This window comes from Nestor notabilis, unplaced genomic scaffold (genome assembly GCF_000696875.1).
Source record: "Nestor notabilis isolate BGI_N333 unplaced genomic scaffold, ASM69687v1 scaffold25711, whole genome shotgun sequence".
Classification (NCBI taxonomy): Eukaryota; Metazoa; Chordata; class Aves; order Psittaciformes; family Psittacidae; genus Nestor; species Nestor notabilis.
Genome location: NW_009915563.1, coordinates 1630 through 12902, shown reverse-complemented (window position 1 = coordinate 12902; position 11273 = coordinate 1630). Strand labels below are relative to the sequence as shown.

The following is an 11273-nucleotide window of genomic DNA, read 5'->3' as shown; positions in this document are numbered from 1 at the left end:
CCCAGCAGACTATCCCCAAAGGGGAATCAATAGCATGGACAGAGCAGACAGAACAGGAGAGAGAGAAGCTCAGGGCTAGTCATAACCATATCTGGACCAGATTATAGAAACATATTTCACTGCAAGGAGCAACATGCCCTACACTTTTCGTGGTGTGTTAGATTACTCTGTCTTCACCCCTTCCCAGGCAGCTCACAGCCCAGCAGTTAGTTACAGCACTGCGTGCAAATACAGTTAGTGAGAGTAGTCCACAGCTCCCCGACCCCTGTAACGGACTAGTGTAATTAATCAGAGGCTTGGAAAGTGTAAGCCACACAACGCACATGGGAACAAAGACAGGAGCAATCTCTTGCCAATGACACAGCATTGCTCAGTGCCCTGCTTATGCAGTCCCAAACAAGGCTACTAAAGCTGTCTCTCAGGATATACTGACCCTACCCTATGGAGAGCCACAGGGTAGGTAGTGAACCATAGCACTCCTCAGGCTGACCTGGACTCAGCTGGCATGTTGAAAACAAACAAAGACACTGGAGCTGCTGTAAGGGCTTGGAGACTTCACAGAGAACTAATATGGCCTGTAGTTCCAGTAACTGGAGAAAACGGAGATCTGGAAAGGTAGAAGAAAAGCAAGTAAGTTCCCATATCCCTCGGGCCACAGCAGAAAGAGCATATAATGCATGCATGACAATTTAACTTTACAGTCTTGAACACTGCAGCACTACATTGCAGAAAGGCACATTTGCTACTATTGTCCCTGAATAGGCTTGGACCACAAAGTTATTTGCTTGAGGTGGCAGCGAGCTCAGCTGCAGAGCTGGTATTGAACATCAGTCTACTGCAATCTAGTTTGCTGAGGTCTCCATGCCTCCTCTCCCGTACCCTGGCATTTTCTCACAAAAACAATCTCATGACTGAGAACACCTGCTCCCACCTAGTCACTAGTTCAGCAAAGACTTCTGCCACACTACTACACCTATCCCAGATGGCTGTCTGCTAGCCAGTGCCAGCCAGCTCCCTGGCTCCAGAACATTGACTCATCACTTGTTTTCAGTTTATATGTAAGTTGTACAGAATAACACCACATCAGAATTTTAGATCTGAGGTCCTCCCAAAACCCAAAGTTAAAAACAAAGCCCTTTTTCTAAGGCCATTACCTTGTCCTTCAGTTGCTGGCAAAGCTGCAGTGAAACTGTGAAGAAGACAAGGGCATCATTTAACCATGGGACAACACATTCCACTTTATGGACATGGCTGACTTCATACCGCTGGTTGCCAAACTCACTGGAGTGTGGGGGAAAAAAGAGCACAGCTTTACACACAACAGCACAGAGCAAAAAACTCAACTGGCGTCCATTCTCACAGAGGAGACTATTATGATTTCTACTACATTTAAAAGAACAACTGGCAAAGTTAGAGAATACAAACTCCGTCTACCTCTGACCAGATTTAGAGTTAACCTAAATCTAAGAGCGTTAAGTTAGAAACTTTATCACTTTTCAGAGAAGCACAAAAGCCAGAAATGCAAACGGCAATGCCAATAATCTAATGTTCATTTTGGACAACTCTCATCTCTAGACAAACTCATGGCACTGTATAGATGGGCTGTATCCTGAAAAGTCACATCTTTGAGCAGGCCTTTATGACCAAGTCATTAAAGCAGCACTTTTATGGGCACCTGTGCATTCACAGGCACAGGAAGTGACTGCACAGCTGCTTCATTTAACAGATGCTGCTATTAAAACTACATACAGCCATTTGAATCTCATCCTCAGCATACTCCTACACGTGTTACACAGCCCTTGTAGTGACTGTACTTACAATATGGCTCCAGGGTTGTGTAAAATGGACCCTCCAGCAAGCTTGACATTCTAGAAGAGAAAGAAAAGGTTTTTAACACAGTAAACAAACTACTTAGAAGGACACTTAAGGTTTGCACTTTCAGTAGCCTGACATCAAGAAATGCGTATGCTGGCTGTATCTGCCTGAATACTCCATTCATAGGGAATCTGAGACATTTGATCCCTTCCTGCTCCTTCATGAAAAAGAATCTACACAGTTGCTGAGTCCAACTTAGCTAACAAAAATAAGATGAGCAGACCCAGGAGAAAAAACAGAAGAGATTTTTAGGAAAAATATCTTTACAGAGGACTGCATTTCATACAGCTTAAGAGTTTAATTCTGTTTCTACAACACACCAAGCTGACCCAAATGCAACAGGTAAAGCAGAAAAGTATCCATCAAAACTGTTCAGAAAACCCAAGATGCTACTTTAATATAAACTGCATTAATACAGTTATGCCTTTCCAAAATTACACAAAATTATCAACTATTTTGTAAGATAAAGAATTACTTGGCAAAAAATAGTTACTGGCTTTCTCCAGAGCACTAGTATTTAATTCTGAGTTAAGTGTCCACACCCCAAACTAAATTTAGAGTCAGTATACTGTCTGCAGCAGACCTAAACACAGACACTTAACAGCAGTTAAGGTCATTTCTGCATCATCTTCTGCATATCACATTGCACCACGTAACAGTGCATCTCACAGTGGGACATAGGGAAGGGTAAATAAACAAAGCTTAAGAGATAGTAGGTGTCACCTTGGTTGTGCTGGGCTGCAGCACATGGAGTTGGTAGACAGTCAGGCACAGCTTATTCAGGTTAATATAGAAATTCACAAGTATGTCTGGAGGCAGAGCAGGAGTGAACATTTTCTGGTGAGAAAATAAGCAGTTTCTTTGTCAGTTAAAGGACCATTATTTCTAATGCTGGGAAATCACTACCTTTTTCTAAGCCATACTACAAGTTACCGCATAGTGAGCAGGACACTAGGAAAGAAACAAAGACTAGGCAGTTTGCATGCAATGTTTATTCCTATTGCTGCACTTGACAGAAATGGCGTGTGCATGATTGTGACAAAAGAGGATGGAAGTAGCGTTCACAAGGGCAAATCATCCCTGGACAAGATTCCTGGGAAGAGAACAGAACTTACTCTCTGAGAAATAGAGTCCTCATGCCCAAGTCATCTGTTTTCCTACAGGAAGATTCAGAGAAGCCAAAAATGCAGGGTTTGCACCTACTTCAGCTCTCTTTCTGCCTCAGTAGACACTTGGAAACCCATTTCCACCAGGATACAGCACAATATCCTAACTGTTGCATGCTACCAGACTGTACGGAGATCTAGACCACAACACACTTACTGCGAGACCACTGGAGGCAATCTCTGGTAGAGTTAGAGTGGCTGGAGTGGTAAGCCGATTTCGGGCTCTTGAGAGCTGTAACATCACAGCGTCCATAAGCTACAAGATAGTATACAGTACACTGCTAAGTGGCAGTCCCTGGACAGCTCTAGATAACATACTTTAGAATCCTACAGCCTTTTGCAAGTGTTACAACAATCACCACCACCAATATCCCCTTGCCCTTCCAGGAATTCAGGGACTTATTGGGAAGGGGTGGCTCCCACACAAATGCAGTTTAACTGTTACCACAGTCATAGATGCTTGTGAGACAGGCAGGAGTGTTTAATACCAGGGATTGATGAGAGAACAGCTATTCATTAGAAGAGTAAGAAGAGAACACGAGATCAATTACTGATGCTACAGAAGCATCAACAAACTCACTATGAGCTCTTCTGAAGAGCATTAAGGAAAAACAACAAGCTGTGTTCTAGTTATCCCCATTCCCACATCACAGATACAACTGCTGCATGGGCCCCCCCATACATAACCATCTATGAGCTAGGGCACTAGAGAAAAGAACCAGCTCATTGTGAGAATCTCCTGCCAGAAACCACAGTCCAAAGGCTTATTCAGGCAGACTTCCCTTTCCATAAAAAACGTGGGAAGCAACATGTCTGTTACAGAGCTCATAACTGCTAAGATGAAGGCATGTTATATTCTGACTAATTTCTCCCCGCTGCTTTCACCCAAAAGTAAAAAAGTTTTATTACTTAGCTTCTTCCTATTTAGCAGCCCTTGCCCACTAAAATAAAAGGTTTAGCTTTCTCACATTTTATATTGTGATGGATTCTAATGAGTAAGTTGAAGCTGGTAGCTTCAGTGAGCAATTCCAAGCAAAGGGCTGGGCTTTATCACCACTCAGCAGCTGGTCTGTATCAGATCACATCTACTGCTAGCAAGTAGTACCTTCAAACTGTCAGTAAGTCACGAGTACTAACTGCAGTCTTTTGACAACTACCTCATGTCTTCACTTGCCATATGCACTGACAGGGAAGACCATGAGCTCTGTAACCACATCTTCTAAAAAAGATCTAGGGAGATGTTCCCAGATTATCATTGCTGGCAACAAGGCACTGAATATAATAATATGAATGCTCATATTATCATTCACCAGGACGTACAGTCCTGTTACTAACGCTAAACTGGCATAGATTCATATAAAATATGAGGTCACATGGTGTCATGGTTTAAGCCCAGCCGGTAACTCAGCACCATGCAGCCCCTCCTCACTGGCAGAGCATGGTAGACTGAATAGCCCCTGATCAGGGTACGTGCTACTGAGAACAACTAAACCTTCAGTGAGTTATCAGCACTGTTCTCAGACTAGAGTCAAAAACACAGCATTGCACCTGCTGCCAGGAAGGAGAAAAACAACTGTTACAGCTGAACCCAGGACACATGGATAATCTGACACAGCTGGGTACAATTGGGGAACCCATTTCCAGTATGAGACTCAAGACAATAATGTACATTAACTATCTTTAAAACAGCAAATGGAGGGAAGAAACCACACAAGTAGAGAATGCTTTTACCTCACCTTGAGAACCTCCGAGCCTGTTTTGAACTGGTAGTTTACATCTCTGTTCATAAGCAGGTAAATAGCTTGGTTCACATGATTTCTAGCATCCTGGATCTGCAAAAGTACAAATGCAGCCCTCTTAAAGAAACACTCTCTATGATACACACTAGATACACACTAGGAAGAAGACGTTTCCCCCAATTATGTCATTGGCCCTAAGAAGATAGTGACTTCTCAAACGTTAAGGCCATTTCTGTCTAAGTACCAGACACTCACTAGCACAAACCTGCCACTGCCCAGATGCATTATTGAGTTCTTCACTCAAGGACTGGAGATGCAAAACAGTCTGATAGCTACAACCTGGATTGTCAATAAAAATACTGCTGCTGCCCTGAAGGCACACTGACATCATGCACTCTCATCCTGGGAGGACTCTGATCATGACTGCGCAGATAGGAATTCTCACTGTTAATGGCGAGCAGCCAGGTCTAACAACACGCATAATGATTTCTTTTTCAGGAACTATTGGAGCTAAAACCAATGACATAAATTACATCAATAGCAGCAACAGTGAGCAACAAACATGGATTTCTAATATAATTGCAAACTATAATTGTTGAGGTTGAGAGTTACCTCCAGCGTCAAGAGGCTGCCATCGTGCCACTTGTGTGGCACTTGACCAGGTTCAGGACACAGCTGGCTCAAGACTCTCTCAAGCAAGACTGCTTGTAGCCAGAAGACAATTACCAAAGAAAGGTTAATAGGTTATCCCAGGATAAAAGGAGCAAGAACAAACCAGAGGAAGGAAAAAAAATGGCCCTGGGAGAAAGTGACTTGTGTTCAGTTCCAGGCAGCAGCAGGAAAATTTAAAAAAAGTAAAGGGGTAGATCAGAGTGTGTAATAAATGGGAAAACAGGGAAGCCTGTATGAGAGGTGGCTGCTGGAAGATGGATAACACAGCTTGGGATATTTGTAGTTTGATACATCTAGACTGCTCCCTAGCACCCCCACATCCCAGCTGAGCCTTATAGAGGCCTCCCTCTGCCATAGATCTGGGTACTGGTTCCTTCTCATCTAGAGCTCAGGGATCACAGTACAGCCCCTCTCTTACAAAGCATAAGGCTCTGGAGGCTACAGAGAGCAGAGAGAGATGTTAATGTCCACTGCCAGACTGCAAAGATATTCTGCAGGTACTTGGTCTATGGCATCTCCAGACATCATCTCCAGCCTTTATATCTTTCAGATGCTTCTGAGCAAGCTAAATGGTTCCTGTTATCCAACTCAGCAATGCAAATCCTGCTATTATAAGGACTTGCTTCATTCTTATTCCCCCTTGATTTTGCTGTTTTCTAATCAAGTTCCTCAAAACTTGTCTGCCTGCACCTGTGTTCCTCAAAGATGTGCCTATACTACAGTTTCTTACTGATGGCTTTACTTTGCACAGAGGAACAAAACTCTAACTGGCACAACTCCCTAAGGGAAGAAAACTCACAATACTTCAAGATACTAATTTTTAATTCAGAGGACAAAGATCGCCACAAAATCACCGTAAATGCTTCTGCACCTAAAAGCTGGTAAAAGCCTATCAACCAGGCAGTAATAGAAACCAGCAATAGCAATAGATGTGCTGCTAAGTGTCATCACAGAAACTTCCTTGCCTTGTTGTGAGGCATAAACAAGCCTAGTCAAGCTTGACATTAACATCTCAAGTACATGATTTTCCAGATTTCTACAAAGTTACCAGGTAGAGGTTTCACTCCACTGCCAAAGCAGTTATTGGAAACTGAACTCAATACCAAATGCACTTATCACCCAGAAAAAGCTGAGCCATGGCATAGTGAAGCACATAGTGGAATACATCTTTCTCCAACCTACTCAGAGACAACAAAATAACTGCAGGAAACTGCGTCTTCAAGATCAGGTCCTGAAATCAGGTATCTCCCAGCAAAACAGGGGGAAAGAGATTCAGTGTTCTGGATAGCCAAATCCCTTTAATTCCTTAGCTGAGGGAACTTAGCTATGCCACAAGAACACAGTGCAGTGAGGGCTATTCTCAGTTTGAAGAAATGTTTCTGTAAGAGAATGAGAGCAAGCTACTCAAAGTTGCCTGAAGTTGCTTTTTGCCCTGCTAGCCTGGGTTTTACAACCAGACACAAGGCCAGTACTGCACAGCCACCCTAAACCCTCCTTTTGAAGCATTAGGATTGCTATGCAGACAGCCTTCAGCTTGCTTGTGCTTCAGGAACAAGCAGATCCCACCTCTCTCCCAGCACCATAACTGAATTTAACTGCATCTGTTTCCTCCCTTAGTTTTTACCACTGGAGTTAATGTAGGATGGACAAAACCTTCTCTCTCGGAGAACAAGGGGCCACAGCTACTGCTTGGAGGGCACAGATGCTACAGAGGGGTAGACGTCTAAAGTTAACAGTACCTGCTGCAATTTCCACTGCTTGTCTTCCCGAAATGTGAAGTGCAAGAGCTGATTAGTTCTGGGCATTTTCAGATTAACATCCTTGAAGAAAGAAACAAACACATGAGAGCAAGCAATCCCCACGTGAGGAAGGTGGAGACTGCCAGTCCCCCTCCGTTCTGTCTCCCAGATCATCTTGGCAAGCTGTTTTCCGCTGTCCTGGCATGGCAAGAACCTCAGTCCTCCTACAGGAAGGTGTTAATACAAAGGGTAAGTTGAAAGGCATTTAGTGAATGAGGACCCAGGCAGGTCACACAAACTCATCTCAGAAGGCCCATGAGGAAATTTGATATTTAACAACAAAGGCAGTAAAAGCCAGGAAAGCCTATGGAAGTTGACTCCACCACTCACCACAGAGTGGGCATGGGGTGGTGTTAAAGACGGATCTTAAATTTCAACAGTTGCCAAAACATTAAGGATTTAAGGCCCATTAGGGACGACTGACAAAGAATACCTACTGATCACTGATAAAGCATAGTAAGGATGGCCTCCACCTTGAGGTCATCCAAGTGTGAAAAAAGGATGACTCCCACCCCTTGATGGTGGTACAAGGCAAGAAGCACTGCAAGTACTCACAGCTTGACATAGGGCATCTCCCTGCAGCGTCAACACTCCTTTCACCTGGTCTGTGCTGAAATGAGAAGAAAGATCTGGGCAACACTAGTCACAGGAGGCAAGAGACATGTACTGAAACATCGATCTAATGCCACCCCTGCCTGTCCCATGTAGCTGAACCCCCAGAGCTCAGCTGGGAGATGCAGATGAACCCCACACACACTTTCATGTCCTGAGCCCTTGGCCTGCAGCCAGCTGCTGTCATGTCCTTTTTGAGCCACCTCACCCTAACTGCCCTGCCTAAAACATTATGTTTATTTCTGATCCTATCCTTATTTCATGTATTATCTATTAACAATTTGGTTGCTGTTACAAACAGCTCTAGCAGGCGCAAACACAAGATATTAAGATTACCTACTGACACTGGAGTGCTAGGTGGTTAAAAAAGGAGTTGAAAGTTACACACACACACACACACCTCCCCAAGAGAAAAAAAAAAAAACATAAACCAAAAAACTCCACACCCCAAATGCTTTAAAAGGCCCCGCAAGAGGGCTTACATCTATAATGAACAACAGGGGAAGACTGAAGCACCTGGGCCTTCAAGAACTCAAGTTTAGCCACACCTTACATTTTAATACACTAGACAGAGACTCTTGATATCAACACTTTCTAAGATCCACCCTGCAACAGTAATGAACGAACACTAAAATCAACTTTAATATCTAAAGAATGGAAGCTTCAAACCCAGTACAGAATCACTGCATCATTCTATAAAATGTTCACCATGCTGTTTCTAAGGACTAAAGTGTACTACTTTGCTTGCAACATCTGCCAGAGTGCAGCTATTCAGACCAAGGCCTAAGCTGAAGATCAAAAAATGGACAGCTACTTCAGAAGAACTACACTTCTATAGCACCTTCCACATAGGTCTCAGCTTGCTCTGTGCAAACTCTCTTTCTTATTGCTATTTTAGGGCGATTAGGACGAAGGTTAAGATTTGTCCACAGTCAGAGCCAGAAACTGAGCCAAGAGCAGAATTCAGGTTTTTTAATTCAACTCCCTGCACCCAGAATCAGAAAAACACCTCTTGGCAAAACTGCTGACAACAGCACACTGATGCAACCCGCCAGTCAGTGGTCAGGAACAAATGACTATGTTATTGGTGTTAGTAGGAAATGGCACAAGTCTGGCTAAAGCAGCCCTGAAACACAGATACAGGCTGTTACATTAACCTGCCAGAAGAGTCTGTTTGTTTTTCCTTAAGGCAAAATCTTATATTAAAGAAAACCCCTTTATTCTTGGGATGCTGTAGACCTTTGCATCAGATGCTAGAGGAACAGCACCCTGCACCACAGAAGAGAGCCCCCAGCACAAGCATAGCCCCCACCAAGTGGCCTGGCAGATCAGCAGCAACCCACTGACCATGACCACTTACCCCGATGTGCTCAGCACAAAGTTCTCCTGCTTGACAGCTCCTCCCAAGCCACTGGCAGGCAGGGCAAAGCGTTGAGAGGCCTCCTGCCCGAGAGAGGACACAGTGAGTGCTGGAGTGTCCACTGGGGCCCAGCACACCTCAAGCCAGGAACAAAGACAAGAGAAGAAACGCAGACGCCAAATGCAGTGGCCAAATGCAGAGCAATCATCTTTGCGAGCTTCCTACAACCCACCTAGCAGAACACATGGATTTTACCTCACCGTCCTGCAGGACATACAAGAAAGCTGGAGAGGGGCATAGGACAAGGGCCTGTAGGGACCGGACAAGAGGGAACAGCTTTAACTTACCAGAGGGGAGACTGAGATGAGATCTTAGGCAGAAGTTCTTCTCTGTGAGGGTGCTGAGGCGCTGGCACAGGGTGCCCAGAGAAGCTGTGGCTGCCCCATCCCTGGCAGTGTTCAAGGTCAGGTTGGACACAGGGGCTTGGAGCAACCTGGTCTAGTGGAAGGTGCCCCTGCCTGTGGCAGGGGGTTGGCACTGGATGAGCTTTAAGGTCCCTTCCAACCCAAACCAGTCTGGGATTCTAGGACAGGTGCAGACCAGGAGGAAGCTCAGCGCATGCAGACCACGGCAGCAGGGCTTGTAAATCCTGTGCTTCAGCTGTCACTCTGCATAGCCCAGCCCAGCCCTGAACACCCTCAGGGCCATGGCAGTGACCCTTTCTCATCATGCTCCCTGCCCTGGGCTGCACTGTGCAAGCACCACTGGTCCCTTACCCACCTGGGAAGGGTGAAAACCAGCCCTCCTTACTGGTTATACTGGCTGGCAGCTGTCCTTTAATCACACTTCACCCTTAAAACTCTAACAAATTCTTCAAAACAGACACTATATTTAGAGATACTGCAGGCTATTGTCACCTGCTACTGAGTCACATCCTGGGTTGGCATTACAGCACTCTGACCTGCCCTGGCACCCACCTCTTACCTCCACATTTTTGCCCCTGCTCCTGCATCAAACAGGAGCTCCCTCAGAAACCTCAGGGCATGAAGAAACTGGGCCTGTTGAAAACTAACCTAGCAGGAGAGCAGTGAGCTCTTGTGCACACAATCCCCTTTGGCCAGTTCACCACCCGCCTGCCTCGAAAAAGCTAAACCCAGCAGCCCAGGCTCAGGTTGGCTGAAAGGTGCTGGAGTCCTGGTTCAGCTGAACACATCACGCCTCTGAAAGGGGCAGGCAGCAGCACAGAAGCAGGAACACTGGGTATATCAAGTGAACGATGGTTATGAATGAGGAGAGTGCATGCGCAAGTAGTAGCTTGTCAGCTAAAGGCTGTCATGCTCATTTCCACCACCACATGACAGAGTTACAGGCAGATCCAGATTCTCTGTTCTGTAAGATATCCCATCTCATGCAAATGCCTGACAGACAGGTCTGGCTGCCTCCGTGTGCCTTTTCAAAGCAGCTCTCAGCAAAGAGCGTCAAGAATGGAGCAATCTAGGGGAAATCAGCTTTACTGAGTCCTCGAGATCAGAGGGCAAGCAGACACCTGGGACAGCACTAGACATGTGTGATGGACCTTTCTGTGCACCCTCTACCAAGAATTTTTTCCTCCAGGGGAAACCTACCACCGTTCCTCACATGAGAGAGCAAACAAACCCACAGCACAAAAAACAGATGAAGCAAATTAAACCTTACCTTCAAAATATCCTGCAGCTGTTTCAAAACAACATGGACCTCTTCTTGTAAAAGCCATTTAAATTCTTCTTCCTACATTGTGGAAAGATAGCAGTGGAATCATTAGAAGTTTTGACACTGTTTTACAAAACAGCCTTCATACAAATCACAGGATTGGGAAAGAACAGGCAGCACAAGATGTGAATTTAAGGCAAACATGCAGATCCTGCTGCTTCAAAACGTGGGACATCTTTTTAAGCTGCTGGAGTGGACTGACCCTGGCTGTCAGGCAGCCAGACACCCGCCCACACCTCAACAGGGTAAGTGGAGGAAACGAGATGAAAAGCTTGTGGCTGACATAAAGACTAATTACCAC

General features: G+C 45.1%; 1 protein-coding gene across 1 annotated transcript; it reads right to left on the bottom strand.

Annotated features, from left to right (window-relative positions):
* Nucleotides 1-308: 308 nt before the first annotated feature.
* ROGDI (rogdi homolog (Drosophila)) lies at nt 309-10990 on the bottom strand (the record flags this gene model as incomplete). Its single annotated transcript, XM_010024215.1, has 10 exons — nt 309-607; nt 1155-1281; nt 1819-1868; nt 2599-2712; nt 3199-3297; nt 4778-4873; nt 7192-7272; nt 7807-7861; nt 9224-9306; nt 10919-10990. Coding segments are annotated over 10 exons (819 nt in total), but the record flags the coding sequence as incomplete, so codon positions are not given.
* Between the last annotated feature and the right edge of the window lie 283 nt (nt 10991-11273).